This window comes from Vidua macroura, chromosome 1 (genome assembly GCF_024509145.1).
Source record: "Vidua macroura isolate BioBank_ID:100142 chromosome 1, ASM2450914v1, whole genome shotgun sequence".
Lineage (NCBI taxonomy): Eukaryota > Metazoa > Chordata > Aves > Passeriformes > Viduidae > Vidua > Vidua macroura.
The window spans coordinates 64,249,645-64,272,697 of record NC_071571.1 but is presented as its reverse complement, the minus strand read 5'-3'; the positions used below and the strand labels follow the sequence as shown (position 1 = coordinate 64,272,697).

At 38.6% G+C, this 23,053-nt stretch overlaps 1 protein-coding gene across 1 annotated transcript; it reads left to right on the top strand.

Annotated features, from left to right (window-relative positions):
• The first annotated feature begins 246 nt into the window (after positions 1 to 246).
• MCUR1 (mitochondrial calcium uniporter regulator 1) lies at positions 247 to 16,119 on the top strand. The gene is made up of 9 exons (XM_053994387.1): positions 247 to 1,078; positions 2,116 to 2,226; positions 3,678 to 3,781; positions 5,896 to 5,997; positions 6,734 to 6,775; positions 8,453 to 8,524; positions 12,003 to 12,056; positions 13,223 to 13,337; positions 14,645 to 16,119. Exons 1-9 carry the CDS (start codon positions 847 to 849, stop codon positions 14,698 to 14,700), a joined length of 888 nt encoding a protein of 295 aa, XP_053850362.1. The 5' UTR covers positions 247 to 846; the 3' UTR covers positions 14,701 to 16,119.
• Positions 16,120 to 23,053: the final 6,934 nt, after the last annotated feature.

The window sequence follows — 23,053 nt, the reverse complement described above, 5'->3', positions numbered from 1 at the left end:
ACAGAGGAGTCCTGTTACTTTATTCGAATAAAGGGAGAGATCATGGGGCATTTCCCCTGGGGTCTTTCAAATTTTTGGAGGGCCCTGCCTCCTTTTTATCATAATTTCCCATCTGCATTTCGCTCTCTCTTTCCCCATTGGCTGAGGAACTTGAGAGGTACAGATTCCCTGAAGCACCTAATACCTAAGACCCCCTTCTAATGCATAACACCCCCGTCTTTGTCTTTTCCTTGTGTCAAGTAGTGGAATTCCTTATGGAATTTATGGGTTTTCCCATTGTTTCTTTCATCTCTCAGTAATCAATTTCATTCATCAGCAGACCTACAGTTTGTAAAGACAAATCTCTCATTCCATTTATCAATCAGTAGCATCCTTCCCTTTGTTTCTTTTATCTCTCAGAAACTAGGTTTATTTACCAGCAGATCCACAGCTTGTTTGTAAAGACAAGCCCCTCATTCCTTTCAGACTAGATGATCTCAAAGGTCTCTTCCAGCCTTGCCGATCCCACGATTTCATGGTTCTATGACCGGGGAGTGTCTGTCTCCACCGCATCGAGCCCGCACCGCCCTCGCTAGCCCCGCCCCGCGGGAACCCAGCCCGCCCGCGCCGCTCTTCTCGGAGCGGCCGCTCCGTGAGTCGTAGAATCAATCGCCGTCCTGGCGGCGTCACCTGCCGTGTTTGGCTGCGTCCCGGAGGCGGAAGCGGGACGGCGCCTGTGGCGGAAGTGAGCCGCCGGGGCGGCGTGTTCCCGGCGATGGCATCCCAGTAGTGGCGGCGGCAGCAGCGGCAGCAGCGGTTTCCCTCCTTCCCCTCCCCTTTTCCGCCGTCGGGACGGGTGGCGCGGCCATGGCCGGGGCCCAGGCGGCCGCGAGCGGCGGGGCGCGCGCGCTGCTGCTGCTGTTGCGGCCGCGGCCGCGCGGCTCGGACGGCGCCTCACGTGACGGCCGCGCGCCCGCGTCCCCCGGACGCCGCTGCCTCGGCGACTGGCGGTGCCCGCCCGCAGCGCAGCCGGGCCCCGGCGGCGGCGCCGTGTGGGGAAGGGGCGGCGGGAGGAGCCAGCGGCACCGCGGGGAGCGGGGTGAGCCCGTGGAAATGGGGCGTCCTCAGAGCACAGAGAATTCGGGCACCGGGGATGGGGAAGGGTCTGCAGCGCAGGTCCCTGCAGAGCAGCTGAGGGAGATGGCGGTGTTTAGCCTGGAGAAAAGGCGGCTCGGGGGGGACCTTATCGCTCTCTACAAGTACTCGAAACGGGGCTGTAGCAAAGCGCAGGTCGGCCTCTTCGCTGAGACAGCCAGCGACAGGATAAGAGGACGTAGCCTCAAGCTGTGCCGGAGAGGTTTAGGTTGGACATTTGGAAGAATTTCTTCACAGAAAAGGCGAGTGGACTGTGGACTGGGCCGCCCAGGGAGGTGGTGGAGTCACGGTTCCTAGGGGTGTTTAAGGACGTGGCGCTCAGTGCCATGGTCTGGTTCACAGAGTGGTGTTCGGTCAGAGGTTGGACTCGATGATCGCAAAGGTCTTTTCCAACCTAATTGATTTTATATTCTGCCTCTTGTCAGTTCAGCTCATGCCCCACCTCACGTTCATTCTGTCAGGGTAGTTTATACACTACACATCCCAGTGGAAACAACCCACTGTCTTAGATTGGCTTTCAGTGTTTAAAGTATTTTCTGCAAAAACGAAAATGGCAAATTGTGAGTGATTACTTTTTTTCCTAAGTGGCAAGTGATGAAAGTTCACTTCTTTAACAAAGAAGGGACAGAGTGTATGGATTTAGCCCTCCAGCTTTGAAATGCTCACAGGTCCCCACCTGCTGAGGTCCTTTTAGTAAAGGAACACATGCAGGACCCTGTCAACTGGAGGGATTTTTTCCAGAACATTGGAAAGATGGAGAGCTCTTGTAAGGAGAGCAGTAGTGTAGTGTCCTGTTTTCCAGCTCTTGCGCATAGAACTTATTGATCAGATGTCTTCTCTTTCAAGCAAGCTGTGGTAATCTCAACACAAACTGTTTTGTCATAAGTGAAAAATATTCCAGGTACTAAGGAAACTCCTGGAAAGAAAGCATATTGATAAAATATTCTTTCTGAAGAAATAACTTTTTTCTTTTTCCCCTAGATGTAAGCATCTCTGTGTCATCTTTACAAAGCAAAGAGAATATTTCCTTACTGGGAAATAGGAGGCTTTATTTTGACACTCATGCGCTGGTATGCCTCTTGGAAGAAAAAGGTAATTTGTTTCAAACAAGTAGCTATTTTTAATGGCTTTCTGAGTGTTTTTTTTAGTTTACAAAGTTTGTTCCTTTTCCTTAACATGCAGTGTTACACCTTGATTTTTATGGATTTTTTGGAGGCTTATCTATATACTGGGTAGGGACATATGGGGTTTTCTTGGGCTTCAAAAAGGAACTAGTGAGCTTATATAACTTTGTTTGGAATAATTTTTATCCTGTTGATACTTAAAAATGCTAAGAAAAAATGAAATTTTAAGAAAGAGAGCAAAGAACCCTAGAGTCTTCAAGGCAGTGGTTTAAAATGTTTTAATTGGATTCCTTCATATTTAGTATATTACACCTTGAATATGCACCAATGTGTTACAATTGGATGGAATATGGAGTACTTTGTACAGTGCAGCTTTTAGGATGGAGCATAGAATACTCTAAAAATAGTATTATGCTAAAATATAGATGAGGGAATAGATTATTTTGAATTCAATGCAGGGGTGGGAGAGGTACCCTAAGGTGAAGCTCAGTACAGCTGAAGTGACTTGCAACAGCTCTCCATTCCTAAAACGGAGAGGTCCTAGTCCCCTTCCCCTACCAGGTGGTTTCTTCTTTTTCTATGGGCTGGGAACTTCTCAGGAAACTCTCCAGCTCTTTTTCTTATTTGGTATTCTGACATACTAGTTTAATGAGCTGCTGGATCAGTTGAGTGAGCACAGGTCAGAGTGTCAGGAGGAGGGATAAGGAGAGAGGGAGCCTTTTAGGGGTAGTAAACTTTTATATCAGCTCAGCTACTGAAAGTGACTTGCTCTGAGCTGTGCTTGCTGATGCTGAACTGCTAGTGAGTTTGAAGTAATCAGGCTTTTGCAAGTGTTTCTTTTCATAATGATTAACTCTTGTTCCTGACATTTTTACTCCTACATTTTGAGGGTGGAAAAGATGAAGGTATTTTTAGGGACAGTGTTTTAGTATAGTTTCCAGTATATTCAGTTCAAAAAGTTTCTAATAGGCACTCAGAAGCTGGTAGACCTAAAGTCAGGACAGTTGGCTGTGGTTTTAGTTGTTGAGTTTTGTACGTCCTCAGTGGCACTGAAGTTTTGTAGTGTAATGAAGTATCTGCTGTTCAGAGTCAGAATTCTTGCTTGCTCATGGAAGTAACCACATGTGAGAGGTGACATTCCACAATAACTCTGGAAAACTCCCTGTTTTATCCTGCTGTTAGTATAATAGTGCTGTACTATGGAAGCAGTCATCCTATGTTGCAGACATAGTTTTGGGGTGGGGAAACTTGCAGGTACTGACTGTGTTCTTTTGTTAGTGCTGGATCAAGAGTTCTATGTTTTACTATCTTTCATAACTGACATTTGTTGTAATTTGGTGCTGACTATCAGCAAGTGGCATTTCTGTAAACTGTCCAGATTTGGATCTCTCTCTGACTGTTGCCCTTTGTTTTTCTTAGGGTTCACTACTCAGCAGTCAGAGGTCATTGTATCTGCATTAGTGAAAATCATGAACACCAACCTGGATATGATTTACAAGGACATGGTCACCAAAGTACAGCAGGTTAGATCAGAGTCAGTGCTGGGGTTAAAGTGAATTAAAGCTTTGTATGCCTGCTAATGAAATATGCATTGCTATTTATTACTGTTACATGCTGCATTTTAAAAGTTTGAAGGTGAAGAGCAAACACTCCGCTATATCTGTTGACTGGTTCATTTTGTCTTGAGTTTATCAGATAGTTGCCACAGTGTTGTGAGGGACCTTGAGATTTTAGTACTGTGCGTTGGTGTGCAAACCACAAGTAATTTTTTATTTTCAACCTTACAGTAATATGACACAGAGTTACTGAGAAGGCTTAGAGGCATTCAATGCATGTATTTGAATTTCTACATGTATCGTTTTGTAGATTTGTAACAGATCTCCTCAGTTTTTTACCACCCTGTTATGTGGTACTTTTTTATTTTTCTCTATGTCTCAAAGTGACATCTACGTTGTATTAGAATCGAGCTGAAATACAGCCCCTTGGGGCTGCTCTGTGAACCTGGGGTTCACAGCCCCAGGTCACCTTCCGAGCACAAAAGATGCAACTTGTTTCATTGTAACCAGGTTGCTGTCTTGAGACCTGAGAAAACAGCTGCTGTCTCTGGAGTGTAACAGTCTCGGCAGAAGAGTTTCTCACTAAAAAGTGGGATACTGCAAAAGTGGATTTTGTGACACTTTCCATGTAGGAAGGTTTCAAGCCAATCTTCCTAGCTTTTAGGTTGTAGGCAAGCCTACAGTCCTCCTCTTGTGCTGAATTTGTTCCATAGTCATTCAGGGAAGGCCACATTAAACGGTCCTTGCCTCCCATGGTTAGCTGTATTTTACAACAAGCAGTCCCAGCCTCCTTCTGTGCCTAGCTTTTTTGAATGAAAGTTGTTTTGTGTTGAATATAATGTTGCTACTGATGGTAGATATTTTCTGAGACTGTTAGATTTGACCCTCGAGTGACTTTCTGCCATTCAGATGCAATGTATAGCTTTGTATGGCAGCTCAGGAAGTGTGTGCGCCATCAGCACTGGGCCACATGGTAAATTTGTACATCCCTATAGTCTTTGATTGCACAAGGGCTTCTTCAGAAAGAAAACAAAGAATTTGAAGAAGGATTTGGAATGTTGTGGATGAGCTATTATCAAAGTATTACCTTGGTTAGATAAAACCTTAGGGAAAAACAGATTTACATGTGTGTGTATGTATAGGCATGAAGAAGACAAAGAATATGGAAGATTCTGGTCTCTGTTTGCTGAGTCCACTGAGGAGAAGAGAGAACAAGAGCAATCTGGAGACACTGAGGAGTAAGAAAAGAGGTGTCCATGCAGTACTCTTTTTGTAGACTTTTTGTTATATGTCCAGAATACTGACCCATTTTTTTCAGTCTTGTGGTCAGGTAGCCTGGAGAGGCATCTTTAGATGCTACTTAGAAATAAAATGCTGCAAGGTAGAATTGCATTTTGTGACAAAACTGAAGTTAGAGTACTGTGTCAGATTTGTAGGGGTCTTAGTCCAGAACCAAAAGCAAGGGACTACATATTAAGGAAGATATCTAGTAGAGAAGACAGTTCCTACCTGCATGTGTGGGTAGTGTAGGATCTAGAACAATGCCTACAGACTTCCTTCCTTGAAAGTTGCAGAGAATTCTTGTTTGTCTTCTGTCAGTTCAGTGTAATGGACTGAGAAGAGCAATTCAAAGCATCAGTGCGTGATTCTGAGCAGTGAGGCAGAGACTTCCTTGCAGGGAGAGGCAGAAAAGGAGGTAACTACAGAAGAGCATGGTTGCACTGAGGAATTTTGGTCTGAAGGCCAGCTTTCCTCATTTGGCTCAGAGACAGCTCTCCCTAATGCCTTTGCTAGCTTAAGAATTTGATGACTTGGAAGCAAATGTTTCCTAGGCTAATAATTGAATTATTCTAATCTGTGTTAGCACTGCCATTTTTGTCAGATATTACCAGCATTTGAGCCTAACTTGCTTATTTTGTCACTGTCACTCTGTCTTGCTTTCTGAAACTTGAATAATCAATCTGAAATTGCTGAATTTAAAATTTCAGGCTACGAAAATATTCTTTCATATTTGTAGGCACAGATGAAGAAAAGTATTATAGTTGTGATATGTTCTGAGGTTCTTCTTCCTTCTTTTAAAGGAAATTGCACTTCAGCAAGTAATGTCCCATATTGCTGGTGTGAAAAAGGACATGATTATTTTGGAAAAAAGTGAATTTTCAGCACTCCGTTCAGAAAATGAGGTAAAAATCACTGTCTTGGAAAGTTCTAGTCTAGAACTCGCTTTTTATTTTTTTGCCTTTTTTTTTTTTTTTTTTTTTAATAATGATATAGAAAAGCATCATTATTGTACCATCCTTGTACCAAAGGAGATGACTGGGGCTGGGATGGTTTGGCACCTTCATTAATGACCTTGTTGATGGAACAGAGCAGAGGGCACCTTCAGCAAGTCTGCAGATGATCCAAAACCGGGAGCAGCTGCTGATACACCAGGCAGTTGTGCTGCCATTCATGGGGACATCAACAAGCTGGGAAAATGGGATGACAGGAATCACATGAAGTTGAACAAATGGAAATGCCCAGTTGTGCCCCTGGGGAATACCCTCAGGCTGAGGGTGACCAAATGGAAAGCAGCTTGGCAGGGCAGACCTGGTGGACACCAGGTGGACCATGAGCCCGTGATGAGCCCTTATGGCCAAAGCAGCCAGCAGCCTCTGGGCTGTGTTAGGACAGCGGCCAGTTGGGACACTGCTGATTTCTGCCTTGTGCTGTTGTTTGGAAGGGCACAGTACTGAGTAAATATGCCTGTGTAGTCATCTATACACATACTGAGGACATAGAATAGTACTTGGTTTGCCTGCCTTTTCATATTATGGATTATAGTCACTGTTACTGATGATGCAAATTCAGCAGATTTCTAGATAGTGTGGTTTTATATACAGTAATAAAATCTAAAATTTTTTCTTTGTACTTTCACAGAAAATAAAACTTGAACTTCAACAGATAAAGAAGCAAGTCACGGTAAGATACTGTATCAATATAATTAAACATTAACACCTGTCTAATTAGCTGGAAAAAATAAGAAATGCTACTTTCAGAATTTTATTATGCTGTGTTTAATTGTTACGATATATGTGATACTGAAATTGCTGTTGACACTGTGGTCTGCAGCAATGGCACTTTTGTGCATACCTCATTTACGGGGACAGGAAGCTGTGACTAGTACAAGAGATGAACCAAAATATAACTGAAGATATTTTTCTGTCCTTAATTCCAATTCAGAAAGTAGCTGCCATGTCATGGTTAAGGCTGAGTGAAGTTCTGCATTTAGGGCTGCCGGTACATTAAAGATGCAGCATACATTTAAAATCACAGTACTTACTAATTGTGGGGGTTTGATTGTCTGGTTTGGTGGGGTTTTTTTTGTTTCTTTTTTTTCTCTGAAGACTTTCCTGTTACCTGTCCAGAATTTTAATGGCTTTTTAAGGCCACCAAGTTTGGGACCATTATGTTTGGTCCCATTTGTTTGGGAGCAAATGACCATTGCAAGAAAACAGGTTGTGTAGAAAGCTTACTCTGTTTTAAAACACATTTGGCATCTAATTTTTGAATTGTAACTTATTTTTATGGTTTTAGTTGCATGTAAATTGAGTTAGTGTAATCCACTGGTAGAGCATCAAGGATCTGAGTCATCTTTTCTTAAAAGCTAGATGCCTTTATATTTTAGTTTTAATTGTAAATTCAATTCTCACAAGGGCATGTTGTTATGTACTTGCTCATACAAAAAGACACAATGTAAAACTTCAAGGAAAAATTTTATTTTTTGATTTATTAAACTGTGATGTATTCTGTTGAAATGACAACTAATGATAAATCAATTAAAGTTCAAAATTCAAACACAGAAATTGAGTCTAATTATTTTTAATGCTAATCTAATGAGTTGGCATTGGCCTACTTGAGAAATGCTTACTTGGTTCTAGCAGTAGAATCTCCCAGAACATCAGCAATCTTTTGTTTCTCCCACATATTCATCTGATCAGCAGTTTCCCACATGACAAACTGTCAGCTGGCTGGAATTCCTGCCAGGAGGTTTCATTAAAATGGCAGCTGTCACCAGGAAAAGCAGGACTCATAGCTATTGATAAAGTCAAATGCAAATGTACAACTTAATAGTAGTTTTAACAAGTTAGATTTAAAAATACAATAAATTTTTCCTGACTTTTCAAATGTCTATAGCTTTTTCTGAAAATCCCAGATGTAGTCTTTAGAAACAGATTTTCTTTTACACTGGGAGGTGAGAAACTGCTTTGAATGTTATTTTGAGCACAAGATTGCTTCATGGAAGAAATCCAACTTACAGGTGTAGCCAGACATGGGTTTCTAGACACTAGAGAGAGTTACAGGATATATGAAATGTTCTCTGCATTTATAGAAGGATGTGCTCTCAGTTAAGTACTGTTCTCAGGGTTAAAAGTAATTTTTAGTTTTTGATTTTGAGATCCAATTCATACTATAGAATGTCATACTTCCCAGGTGAAGAATATAAATACTTAATACTTCTGACAATTATGTACATTAATTGGAGAGAAGTTCATATTCATGAGATATGAAAATAAAGATAAAATGTATTTGCCCAATTTTTTCTGCTTATGATAAAACAGAAAATCTTGCTTGCTGTTTATCAATTTTTCCCATTAGGATGAAATTACCAAAGTTCGTGCAGATAACAAGTTAAACCTAAACCTGGAGAAGAGCAGAGTAAAGGAACTGGTAAGTTTTAATTACTTCTAGAAACATCTCAACACTGAGAAATCTCCAAATTTGGGTAAGAGCATCTTAGCCAAAGAGCATTTTCCTACTAACCTATAGTATCACTCAGCTTCAAGATGGTATTAATCCAAGTTACTCGTCCTTATCTTGGTATATGCAAGGTCCCATGTTTGGGTCTGTATGTCTTACCTTATCTGTTTTGATCTTGTTTTAATATCAGGATTGACACATTACAATTAAATATATTAGATATTTAATCTAATATGCTGACTAGCTGCCTAGAGGGTTTTCTATTTTATATCTCTTTCTCTATTTACAGACTTAATATTACTTACACATTTTCTTGAGTCATCATTGGAGATGTTTAATTTCCCTGTATCTAGTTTGTCAGAAAATACCTATTGTGGAACCAGTTGTAATTTTTTTTTTTTTTTAATTGTAAGTTATCCTGGTTCATACTGCTTTTGAGCTTTGAAACAAACACCTGGTAGATCTGAATTCATGTAATCTTAAATTAGGGTAATGTAGATGTAAAATTAGAAGATTAATGAGTTCTTGCATTATGCATAGCACTTTAGAGTTCTGTTCTCATAGTTTCTTTTTTTCAGTAGCTTTTAGGATCTCAATGAAATGGAATCTTCTAAATGGAAGGATCTTTCAATGACTTTTTCTAAATTATTGTTATTTCTTTCTCAGTTCTTATTCCTGGGTGTGTTATAAAGACGTAATACTTATCTTCAATCCAGGCGATAAGAACTGTTCAAGTAGATACCATTTGTCTTCTCTGTGTGCCCCTAGAAGTAGTGAGTGATTAGGTAACAACTGTATTGGTGACTCAGTATAATGACTAAAAGTCTGTTAACCCATGGTAGGTGCTTGAATAAAGTACAATTTGAGCAGGTAGACTTCTTGTTTAAAGCTTAATACTTCATGCTAATGTTTTAAAAAAACATCATATGAAATGTAGTCATTGTGTATATGATAAGCTTTGCAATAATTTGGGCTTACAAAACTTATATGAAACCACTGCAGCAGTGATAAGTTAGGGAGCAATGTTTCCTTGTATGTTAATTTCAGATCATGGAATCTGGACTTCGGTCTTTTGTGTAGAACATAACTTTATTTTGCCCCCCAGAAAAGGCAAACTGCATGTCAACTTTTTCTTAAAAACGTTGACCAACTTTGTAGTCTGTTGTGCAACTATAATTTCATAGTTTCTATGGAAACTGCTCTTTTTTTTTTTTTTTTTTACCTCCCTCATCCCACCATTTAATTGCCAGCTCTGCAATGCATGAGCAGAAGAGGAAAAAGGCAGCTGAATGGGGAGCAGGTTGTAGCACATATGCTGGGTTGGGGGGAAGATGTAATCCAGTATTGTCTATAGTAGGCACAGCATCATTGTTATATTTACTTCAATTGTAGTGTGACTAAGGACTGAATATCCGGCTTTCTGAGGAAAAAAAAAACCAAAAACTAAGGATAATTGAAGGTTACTGTGCATTCTACATTCTTACTTTTCAGAAGAGAAATGTCTGAAGTTTTAATTGTTTTAATTTGAAGCAATAAGTAAAATGTTCTTATCCTTCCATTTTCTGTGGAGTAAGTGCTGAAAGAGAATTTCTTAGTTTGCCTACACTGATGTTGGCAGTGTTTAATGTTTCAAATTCTAGATAAATGCTTTATCTTTTATTTTTTATAGTTTATTATTTTATAGTCTCTTCTGCTTTATTTCTCAGAGAATCCTACATTGCTTAGTGCACATCTCTTTATGTTGTGATTTATGTCTTCAGTGTACAGATGTGATTTAAAAACTTAAAGTACAGTACAAAAACTTATATATATATATTCATGTGTTCATGCATTACAGTGCCTCTAAGCTTGCTCTTAAAAACCTCAACATGTATCTGACAAAATTGAATTTTTCCTGCACTGTGAAAAATGTAGACTTAAGGGGAAATCTCCCTGTTGAATTTCAGAGCAAGAGGTTTAGCCTTGTCCTTCTTTCTGTTTTTTTTTTATGCACTGTTTATGTTGTTACAGACGTGATGATGGCTTGCAGTAAAAGGCCAATTTCACTGTCTTAAACCTAAGAGTAAGATCCTTGAGTCTGACATAGACATTCTAAACGCAAAGCAAAACTTAAAGAAACATCCAGAAAGAAGCTTGTAGAATATAAATCATTCAGAAGATGTGTATTTGGCTAACTGCATCTATTTAAACAGATGAACTATTTCAGTCCATAAAATTATTTTACTTCTCATGGTTCCTTTGATAGTGATCAATTCCTCAATTGTGAGGTCCAATTCTTGCATTTCTACCATAACAAAAAAAAAAATTTAGATTATTTTATAAATATTCTGCCATTTTGACACTTTCAAAAATGGGGATTTATATAAAATGTCTGAATTTCTTTTTTTTATCCCTGTCTTCATTTTTCAGAATCTAGTGACTCCATTAATTGTAGACATGCTGTTACTTGTCTTTATGTAATTTTCTACATTTGTAGCAGCCTGCTGTCTTTTAACTTCAACTTGAGATCAGTCAAAAGCCCAGACAGAGCTCTAGATCTTTAAGGAATGCTTTTCACTGCTAAAGCATTTATGTAGATTAATCTGATTTTAATGTTAAATAAGCTTCCAGAGTGAAGGAAAAATAAGGTGACTTTCCACGTGGGAATGTCAATAGATAAGGTTATTGCTGTTTAACTCAGGATTCTGAGATGGGTGCCTGATGACCTTAGTACTCTTCACTGGAAACTGGTGCTTTATCAGTTGTCTATGAATAATTTAATTGCTCCAGTAGTGGGGCAGGAACCATTATAAGTGTCAAGCCTGTTCATGAGTCAGAAAGGTATTGCTTTAAAGGTATGCTTCCTTATTTTGTATTTAACTTTTCCTTGAACCCAAATAGCCATAACTTAAAAATAAGACAGCAGCTTCTGATGATCCACAAACAAAAGGTTTCATGTGCAATACAATTTTTCTGTTTTTAACAAATATACCATGAAATGACAGAGGTCAGAACGATTCAAATTGTGCTGGCTAAACATTTCGTTGATAGCTGATGTGATTTAAAAGTGTTCTCCCCTTCCTGAAGGCAGCAGATGGTTCACTCTTGATTGTGCTTGTATGCTCAGTGGATTAGTCAACTGTTCCAGAATTACTGTTTAGAGTCATAGGTCCTTGCTTTTCAGGAATGCAAATCTGCCAGCCTCTCTTCCAGCTGCTTACTAATTTATACAGATTTTATGGAAGATGAGTGTCTGAAGAACTTGTTGCACTTCACATTTTTGAAGTGTGTTTTTCGAAAGGACAGCAGGTGCCCTACAATGCTGTCTCCCAAGTGCTGTCAGACAACAATCTTGTCCAGGTTATATATTCTATGTAATTTGGAAACAAAGAAACATGCTTTTAAGTGGGGAAAAAAAGAAAAAAGTTTAAAGACAGTATCGTGTTTAACTTTTTTTTTCTCCTTCTAGTATTCACTTAATGAAAGAAAACTACTTGAAATGAGGACAGAAATAGTGGAATTGGTAAGAATTTAGATTATTACACAGCAAATATTTTTGTACTTGTATTATAGACTTGTATCCTTTTTGGACCTGGTGATGTCCTTATGTAGACACTTAAGTGTCTACAGAATAAAAAGACCTTCATATATATTATTAGACACTCTGCATGTATGTATGAGCTGTTCAGTAGTCACTTTGTTTTGAAACCTCATGCATGTAGTATTTTCTGTAGATGAAATTCCACTCACAATGTGAAATTAATTCTTTCCCCCATGTGTAGAGAGAAACTCATTGCTAGACTGATTTGCCTTCATTTTAGAGGAGGTTTTTACCAAGCACTACTACTTCTCTTTGTTTCCTCAATTATCCCTAGGAAGTCATCTAGCAGTAAATCATTGACTGATTCACAATGTTTCGGTAGTGCTGATTTGGAACTATCAGCAACTCAGCAGCTGTTGTTCTTAGTTTACAAGTTGGATTTTTCAGTCTCTTCTGAGTAATAATTTTATCCCATATTTTTTTAGCAGAAGCCCTGTCTTCTGTCATATTCAGATTCTGAATTTGTAGCTGATATTGTGGTAAAACTCATTGTAAGACAAAGACATGCTTTTCTACAACACAAAACCAATTCTCAATTTTTCTTAAGATCCATGAATCTCTCTGCTCCAGTATGACTTTGTCAAGAGAGGCTCTTAGGCTTCTCAGTAGCCCTTACAATTGAGCAGTGACTTTAGTCAGTGGGCTGAATGACAGACTGAAGTTAATGTTTATGCTGTTAGATTGAGATAAGAAGGCATGCAGTTCTGCCAGTTTCTAGATTACTTTTTAAGGAACATGTAATCACATAAATTTCCTGAGTTCACCAAATTATTCAGTTCCTTGGATACAATCAGCTAAGAAGGAACTTGTTGTCTTTGAATAAGGTCTGTATTAGCTCAGTTGGTTAGAGCATGATGCTAATAACACCGAGGTTGTGGACTCCATCCCTGTACAGGCCGTTCACTGCAGAGTTGGACTTATGATCCTTGTGAATCCCTTCCAACTCAGAATATTCTTTAACTTCTGTAAGAATGCAAATTAACATGTATTTAAAGAGGAAGCAAAAATACAACTTGAAGAGATGTGTTAAATTTCTAAATAAACTAGGAAGTGTTCAAATTGCATCATTTTGTTGCTTGGCTTTCTAGCATGCGCAACAAGACCGAGCTTTGACCCAAACAGACAGAAAAATAGACACAGAAGTTGCGGATCTGAAAACAATGCTCGAATCACACAAGCTTGATAATATTAAATACTTAGCAGGTAAGGAATCTGGTGGTTGTCTCTGATGGTGAAACTGCCAAACATTGTTAAATGTTTGGCAGACTCTCAATTGGCTGTATTTATAAAGGCCCTTATTAAAAAAAACAAAAAAAAAACAAAACAAAAAAAAAAAAACACAAACTTGAAATAGTCTTAGGCAAGATTAGCAGCCTTATTTCTGTACCTAACCCAGAAGAAGTTTCCTGTGATTCAGAACTTTATTTTGCATGGGCTTTTTTCAGGTGTTTGTCCTTTATACTATTAATAATAATGTGTGTGAGAAATCTAAAAGACTGCCTGTTAGCAAGGACCAAAAAGTTCTGTGTCTGACTAAGCAATCTGCTGCATGCATTACTAGAATTCCTTCATCCATCTGATGGAGATCTATGTGTAGAAAGGAACATTTCAGTTTTTCTGACTGTTCAAGGCCACATATTCTTTAAACTTGCATGTTTACACAAATGCTTGGAGAAAATACTATGTATGTGTGCCTACATTATTGCCCTAGGTAACCTTAATATTTTGACATTTTATTACTGAGTGTGCAGTATGATTAAATGAGGTTTTCAGTAGAAAATTATTCTAGATTTTCAGATTATTTTTTCACAGTGGGCTTTGTCAAAAGTACAGTCACGTAAGCCTAATAGTACTGTATTTCAGACATATAGTTTAGAGACAACCAATAAAATGAAAAATAAAAGGTACTTTATTAAAATGAGAGGAAATTCTTTTCCTTACCTTTCCTACTTAAAAACAAGTTGAACTCTACATGGAAAAAAATAATATAAAATAATTTGTATTGTTTGAAGGGTTCCCGTTGCAAACAAAGGCAAAAATATTTTGTGTGTATGTCTTGAAATAAAAAATTTATTCCATTTCAGTAGAAATTTTTAAAATGTAAAACTGATAAGCCTCATTAAAAATGGCTTTTGTTCATTTGTTTGCTAAATACTTGACTGTGTTTTATTAATCCCATTATTTATTTCCTTGTTTTACATCTGTAACTTGCTATATTGACCTTTTTGGAATGGTCAGCAAGTAATGGTTTCTTTCAGCCTTTTGATAGTTTTCCAGCATTTTTTTCCCTCTCCTTTTTATTTGTCATTTTTATACTCTTCCTACCTTGAAATGGTTTGTTGTAAATGAAAAACTTAATCTCTTACATGGGGGTGGGGAAGTCATTGAACTTCTAGTATTGTAGTAAGATGTGTACGTAGCTTTCTGAAGAGATGTTTGAGTGATACTGATTTAATGTTATTTAATGTCAATATTAATGCCATTTTCCTTCCATCTTTATTTTCTTTCAGGTTCAGTATTTACATGCCTTACTGTAGCACTGGGATTTTATCGTTTATGGATATAACAAAACATGAATTTAAAGGGACTTCTTTGCCTGAGATTCTGAAAAGAAGTTTTTAATCCTTACCTGAATTTTTAACCAAATCTTGACTGTTTTATTTATTATTTTATAAAGCAGACTGCGTTGAGAATGTAACCAAAGACGTGCCTAAAAACAAACTGTGTACATACCATGCCAACATTGAACCTTACCTCTGACAGAAGCACTTCTGCCGTTTCCCTCCGTTCTGAGCTGCAGGGCACCTGCTGCTGCCTTTGTGTAGGCAAAGACTGGCGTTCCTGACAATGGAGTGGGCCTGCATGCTGTAGAGAAAATCAATGGAATTATATTCCATTGCCTGCTTAGACACATTGGCCAGACTCAGTTGCATGTGTTGACCTGAAGTATTTATTATTGCTGTAAAACTGAAGCTACAAGTTCTGTGGCTTGGAGGCACTCTTGTATAAGTGGAGTTTGTGCTAACTGAATCATGCTCACTTCCCTCCCTCTAACACTTGTTCTTACTATGATCAAATATTTGTTTGGCTATTTTTGTAACATAGCTATCAGCTTTTTTTCCCAGATGGCTGCCCAGTCAGTTGTGTTCATGAACATGAGTCCTGTGTAAAGATAGCAGTGTTTGCTGCTAGTTTTGTTTGTAAGGTATTTGTAGAGATTTTTGTGACTAACTTGCCTTTGGTAGACGTAAGTATCTGATACTCATTCCATATGCTAATTACTTACCTTACCACTGTAACTGGAACTTGGAAATGCAGTAACATGCACTGGTCGTGTTAATTTGTCATTAGGTGATACACATTGTCTCAGGTGCTGCCTTCTTGATGAAAGGGAATTGATGCTTCTAGAAAGGAAAGAGATTTTAAATGGTGGTTATGAAGCAGACTCTTAGGCAAGAGAACTACAGTACCAACAGTCTTCTGAGGCTTTTATTGTTTCATTTCTTAAAAAATCATGTTGACTCTTCAAATGTGGAACTCTGATAGTGATTATAATAATTGAAGCAGTAGTGGACAACTGTAAAGATGTTAAACCCATGTGAATCAGGAAGTGCCACTGAAAGCAGTGAAGAAAGATGTCCAGTTTATCCAGGTATCTGTCATTCTTCCACTGATGAAATGACTGTTCTAGTAGCAGAGCTGCCATCTGTGTTCCTTCACTTAAGGGAAATTTCCCTTTCCTGCTTGCTCTTAGGAGGGGAGCTTAGTTTATGCACTGGTGATAAATGCTGTTAGAGCACAATAATGGCTTTGCTTAATGAAAGTAAAGCTTTTTGGCTACTTTGTGCCTGTACTGTAATAACCATTTAACATTTTTGTGGTTGGAAATGCCAACTTTGATCATGTGCAAGTTCAGAGGAAGAGATGGATGCCTGTAACAATACTATACTGGCCTGAAATAAAGAATTTTGAGTATTTCATAGAATATGATGTGTTTTCATTATAAAAGCAACTTTTTGGTTTGAAAATGGTCTCTCTGGTTGAAGGTAAGTCACTGCTCATAGCAAGTCTTTTAAACTAAGAATTTGCAAAGTCAACAGCCCCTCCAATACACTGAAGAGAAATAACAAGGAAAATTACTATTGTAGACTAACTTAACAGCCTCTCTAAATTAATGCATTTATACTCAAGAACTTCATTTTTTTTTTTGTTTAAAAAATTATTTTTTATACTAAGTTACAGGATTTGACACCTTCTCAAATTAGACAAGCAATAATTCAGTTTTTAGAATGACTTTGCTCTTGGTCTTATCTTCCCAAGGCAGATGGTTCTATATATGTCCATGAAATCAGTACATGTTGGCCTGCAGGCTTGTGCATCTGAAAAAATAGTTGCTAAAATAAGTGTTTAAAACTAATTTTAAACGTAGGGTCTATCCTGCTAAAAACAGATACTGTGCAAATAAATTTCTATTTAGGGCAGGTGGAAGGAGGAAGTGAAAGATTATAGAGCGCCAGCATCTTGGAATTACAAAAGTGTCAGCAAACCAGCACTTCGTGGTGTTTGAGCAAGGAATAAAGTCAATGTGTCATTCAGGAAAAAGACACTATAAATAGAACATAATTATTATCTCCTAGTCCATAAAGTGTTCAAGGGTTGTGTAAAAGCTTTTTATTCCCAGTCTGTGTGCATGCACACAAAATCTTCTCTCATTTACTCTTTTTAACAGTGTCTCATCATATATATCACATGTATTTATTGGCTTTCCAAAAATTTAGAAAATCCCTCCATATATTTCCAGACACGAATCTGACAAAGAGATTTAAACACAAGGAATGAGCATTTTAGTACAGGCAAGAATCTGTTACAGAATCTTGGAATGGTTTGGGTTGGAAGGGACCTTAAAGATCATCTTGTTCCACCTTCCCTCCCATGGGCAGGGACACCTTTCATAGACCAGGTTGCTCAAAGCCCCAATCTAACCTGGCCTTGAACACTGCCAGGCATGGGACATCCACAGCTTCTCTGGTCAACCTGTCCCAGTGCACCACCACCCTCACAGTAAAGAACATTCTACTATTACCTCATCTAAACTGATGTTCTTTGAGTTTAAAGCTGTCACCCCTTGTCCTGTCACTACATGCCTTTGTACAAAGTCCCTCTCCAGCTTTCATGTAGCCCCTCTTCAGGTACTGAAAGGTGCTATAAGGTCTCTCCAGAGCCTTCTCTTCTCCAGGCTGAACAGCCCCATCTCTCATCCTTTCATAGGAGAGGTGCTCCAGCCCTCTGAGCATCTTCCTGGCCTCTGGATTTGCTTGAGCAGGCCTATGTCCGTCTTATTTTGGGACCCAAGAGGTGGATGCAGCACTCCAGGTTTGGTCTCACCAGAGCAGAGTGGCAGAATCACCTCCCTTGCCCTGCTGGCCATGCTGCTTTTGATACAGCCAGGATACAATTGGCTTTCTGGGCTGCAAATGCACAGCTCTTGAATGTTGAGAGTCAAATGATCACTAAAGTCATAAATAAAAGCTCTAAATTGGCAATTTTCCAAATTTGTTTCTGTAAGACTGTATCATGCTGTATGTTGTGTCTAACTGGAATCATGAGCAATTTTAAATATGCAGAGATATTTTTCTGCTTTGATTTTTAATTTTCAGAGCTCTGTCAAAAGATGCAAGTGACAAATAAATGAGATTGTTTTACCAAAGAACCACTTCAGCTGTGAAAACCTGCAGCAGCTCCCCAGTGATTCAGAAATCACTGAATATTTGAATTGGAAGGGACCCTCAAAGATCATCAAGTCCAACTCTTAGGTGAATGGCCTGGATGGGGATCAAACCCACAACCTTGGCATTATTAGCACTGTGCTCTGACCAACTGACCTAATCTCATGTATCTCTTCATTTCCTGCCTGGCATAAAAAGAAATAAAAAAGAATAAAAGAAAAAAATATCCAGAAATGTTAGATCTCTCACGCTCGCTCTTTAAGTCAATATGCAAGCTGAAGCTGAGCTCCAGCCCTAATTTGCTTTCAAGAAAAGTCCATTTCTATTGTGAGCATGTAAGAGTAAGGGTCTGTCTATACCAACACTAGTTGTGAGTTTTTCCTGTGAATTTCCCCATTTACATAACAAAGACAGGATGTTCTTAAATAATTTTTTTCTGGAGAAGGAAATTGAGAATCATTCCATTTGGTGGAAAGCCTAAGTTGCACCAATACTTCTTTGTGTTTTGCAGAACAAATTGAGATCCAGAGTTCTTACAAGACTCTGTTTACTTGTGATATGTTACTGGGAGTATCCCGAGTTTGTCTATTTTGCTTTCCTTCTTGTTCTCAGTAAAAATCTGCAAGGGAGCAGTCTCCCTTTCACTGGTATGTATTAGACAAATTGTTTGCTTCAAGTATTTTTTTACTATTAAATCCCACACAGTCTAGCCCTTTCTCTATTGGAAGTGCTGCTTGCATCATTCATTTCCCAGAATGTTGTAGAGTTATACTTATAACCACAAGCTGACAAATGGAAACATATTTTTAATGTAGATACAAAATCTGCTTCAATTTTACTAACCACAAATGTTTTGGTTTACTAGAATAACACTTCTACTAGTTGTGAATGTTCACTTAAATGACCTTTCCAAAAATGGTGAAATCCTATCTCCAAGCAGCTATTAACAGTACCTTCAAGATGTTTTGAGTCATACTGCTTTAGTGGACTTTTCTCCTCTTACTCTTGCTACCATCTGCAGACAGGAAAACTGGTGAAGTTTTTCATGTGGTTTGGGGTTTTGTGTTTTTTTAAATCTGCAGAGTTAGGTAAATTCATGTAACTCTCTTGAACTACTGCAAGATGTGAGCAAGACTTAGTTTTGCATCTCCCCATTGAGTTTGCAAGAATCAGGTAAACTACCTTTATTATGATTTCTAAGAATTATCAGAATGCTGCAAGACAATTTACTGTTTTACAAAACTTCTATTTGAAGTCTCTTTTCAAGAAATAAGTACACAGTAAAATTAATTTTAAATGTTTTGATATATTTGAAAATTATTTATTCATTTCAAATAATAATGTTTTCTTTTAAATTGTTTTCCCTTTATTTATATAGATCTTGAATTTAAAGGGGTGTTTGGTGAGGTTTTGTTGTTGGGTGTTGGGGTGAGTTTTTTTTTCGAATAAAGATTTCTGCATAAGCAATACATTTCCTTTAGTCTCTAAATAGAAGGTTCATTTACAATCAAATATGTGCCTAGAGTTTTGGGGGTCACTTTAAGTGGAAACAAATACATGCTCCCTTGGAGATAGATGGCCTGCTGTGTCTTTGTTAGGAAAGCTTCCTTTGGCTTAAAACATATTTTTTACCCTATTGCTAAACATTGTAAAGCAGTAGTGTTGATTCTTTATTTTAGGCTTATGTTCTATGTCAGGGCAGTCACCCCTGATCCTCAACATGCAGTGTGGTAACTACATGGAGATCATAGAGGAAGATAGCCAGTGTTTGCATAGTGCTCCTTTGAAGTCTGCCCGTTCCAAGGAAGAAGATTTTGGTTTTCTTGGAAGGGTGCCTAGCTGGTATCGAAAACAAAATACTGGAAATAAGTAACAAAACATTGCAACAAATATCAACCTTGGGCCAATGTTTATCCCCATAGTGAGGCATGTCAGTGTGGTGTAATATTTCAAATACTCCACGTCCCATACGAACCCTGTCAAACTCTTGGAAGTTCATTAGGTTCCTTGTTGTATTCTGAAGTTATATCAGCTTGACTCGAGTCATGAGTAATACTACTCCTGAACAGTCTCGTCTTGTTGGAAGAGTAAAAATGTAGTGAGGGGGAAAAAGAAGGGTGGTGTGTTGTTTTGATTGTGGTTTGTTTTTTCTCCCTGCGGGGAAGTGGCACATGTTCTGTGAGAACTTTAAACAGAGCTGTGTGGTACATGAATATAACAGTGGCATATTTATAGCAAGCAACTGAATTTGGTCAAATCCAGTTTGTATACAGGGCTCTAGGGTTTGCATCAGAACCGACAGAGACAAGTAATAGTTGTCTGGGGGGGGGGGTTTAGGAATGGAAGCAGGTCAGGTTTCTCAGCATGAGGGGAAAAGTCAGCATTTATACTGCTTGCACTTTAATCTCCAGCATGCTTTGGTCTTTCTCCATTGCTAGAAATCCTGTAGTCCTCTTGTGCAGGACTGTGGGGAATGCATGTTACTTCATGAATAGGCAGCTATTAAATGTGTCACTGTTAATTGTGATTTTGTCCAGAATAATGGGTCACTCCAAATCATTCTCCTCTCTTTACCCAGAATCTGTTTTCTTGTGGCTAAGGTATACTATGTTTTATACACTTACGAAGTTCTCACAGTGATGCAAGAAATTAATAAATACAAAGGCCACTTCAGAAGCTCCTTTTAAAGGCTACTTACTGCAACTAGACCCAGACAGTGGCAGGAGATTTTTCAAATCATTTATGTCACGGCTTTAAAAGAGGTCAATTCCATTGCCTCATGATTTATAGGCAGAGTTCCCTTGTGTTCCTTGACTCTAGCTAAGCCAAGGACCTCGCCACCTCTTGTCTGAGCTACCAAGCTCTTCACTGAGCATTTGAGACCAAATAGAGTGACAGGCATGTGCCCATAAAAAAAAAAGACCTCTGCTGGTGCTCAGAAGAGACTAAACACGACTAGTGTGGATCTTGCACATTGATTTAACATTTTTGTTCAGTGGGTTTTTTGATGTAGTTAGTTACCTTGTCTCATGTGTTACATTGCACCACCACTCAGAAAGACTGGGCCCTGAGAAGTTTTTTAAGAAGGAGCTCAAACGGTATGGAAATTGTGGGGGAGAAAGTGCAAAATAAGGCTCACACTTCCAAAAGTCCATAGGAAAATTATCACAGAGATGTTAGTATTTTCATTCCCTCTAAAAAGGAACAGTGTTTAAGAAAACACTGAGTTTATTTATTTCTTTAATTCTTCTAGCCACCTTCCAGTCTCTGCATTGCAGCATGTTCCTGTATGTGAATTGTTTCATTTTTAATAATCTGGTTTGGGCATGCCCAAACTACAGCTCTTGAAAAAAGCTATTCTAAGATTACTCTGTCTTTTTACTACAGTAAAAATGCATTCAAGACTTCAGCACATTTAACGTATTGTCAGCAGAGCTGCTTAGGCAGTTAACGTGTCTTGTTTGCAACAGGGTCCCAGTTTGCCCTGAGGTATCAGACCACACCTGACAAGTTATAAATTTGGTGATTCATAAGGTGCAGCTAACTGGAGGATTGGGAATGTCTGATAAACAGTGGTAGTCATCAGCTAACAGAGCAAAAATATGTTCACTGTGAAAGGTAAATTTTCAATAGAAACCTCATCTCCATTTACTTAAAGGCCAGCTTTTTGAAAGGAATTTTCTTTTTCTGCTATTACCTAGCAGGAAAAAAGAAAAAAAAAAATCATAGGTCTGTACTTGGGCACTCTTAGCTCATTTTCCTTTGCAAGTTCCTATTTTCAAGTTTTCAATATGTCATTTAATAAATTCTTTTGAATTTTTTGGTATGCTATTTGTAGTTTCAATATTGTTTTCAAGCTTTCCTGTCCCTGCCAGGTTGTAGAGAGATTTGGAGGAGGCAGGGGTTGTTTTTCAGTGTGTTCTTAATGAGGGATTGAATGTACTTCTTAATAAAACAGTGTTCAATGCATTAAAATAGACCAAAGGCTCCCTTGCAAGCCTTTACTTGCTGACTGAAGTTAAAGGCTTATTTATATGGAGGTTTCATATCAGTCTTCTGATTGATGCTTGTTTAAGTTTTTGTACAAATTGCATTTCAAGTAGCAATTTAAATATTTTTGTACACTCTTAGTACATCACCACATGCAGCAAAACCACAAGACCCTGAGGTACTCAAAAATCTCTGAATAAGCCACTGGATTGCATATAAACAGATACAAATATGGGGGGGAGGGAATTGCAAGGTGCTAGAAGTCTGTGTACTGTATAAATATCTAAGATATCAAATAGATATGACAGTAGCAATGGTGAAAGAAAACATAAGTGAAGCCAGTCTCTTTGATCCATTAACGAAGGTTAAGGCATGCAGCTCCTCTTTGCTCTCAGACAAAACCCAGCAATGGAGACAGGCAGCTGCTCAACAACTGCCTTTGCAGCAAGTGTAGCTGCCTGTTCCTGTAACTGCTGGTAGCAGTGTGTTAACCCAGAAATTTCTTCACTGTGAGGATGGGGATGCACTGGCACAAGTTGCCCAGAGAAGTTGTGGATGTCCCATCTCTGGAAGTGCTCAAGGTTGGATGGGGCTCCGAGCAACCTGGTCTACTGAAAGATGTCCCTGTCCATGGCAGGGGTGTTGAAAACAGATAATCTTTAAGGTCCCTTCCAACCTAACCATTCTCTGATTCTATTAAAGTGGAACATTATTTTGTGTACTTTTTCTGTCCTGGGATGAAGCACATTATTAAAAATAAGTGAAGTTTTATAAAAACTGCATTAGACTTGGTGTGAAAATCATAACTTAAACATGTGATGGGGGTTGGCTGGTTTTTAGATCTTTTACCTGTGTTGCTCTAGCATACTGTGTTTGGGTCCTGATTGCTAATGACCAAAGGCTGATTGTTCCTTGCTAATTACTGAAGTAACAGCTGGGCTAAGTGATGTGGTGATAGATCTACGACAATGAGTTGTAGCCATGCCGGTAAGATTTCTTTAGAGAGATTAGAGATAGCCTATAAAAGGCCAAAACCAAGAAAAGTGGGTTGCTTCTTGAAGCACTCCTCAGGGGGAGGAATACTTGAAATATATACAGATAATGAAAGGGAAAAGCTCAAGAAATGGTAACATTAAAGAAGGCCTAGGACCAATAGCAGGAGCAAGTTAGTTGCTAAGTTACGAGGCAATTTTGGACAGCAGC

Coding starts and splice junctions, on each gene's coding strand:
- MCUR1 (XM_053994387.1), top strand. CDS start 847: ATGGCCGGGGCCCAGGCGGCCGCGAGCGGCGGGGCGCGCGCGCTGCTG. Junction 8,525..12,002: donor AGAGCAGAGTAAAGGAACTG/GTAAGTTTTAAT, acceptor TTCTCCTTCTAG/TATTCACTTAATGAAAGAAA. Junction 13,338..14,644: donor TAATATTAAATACTTAGCAG/GTAAGGAATCTG, acceptor ATTTTCTTTCAG/GTTCAGTATTTACATGCCTT.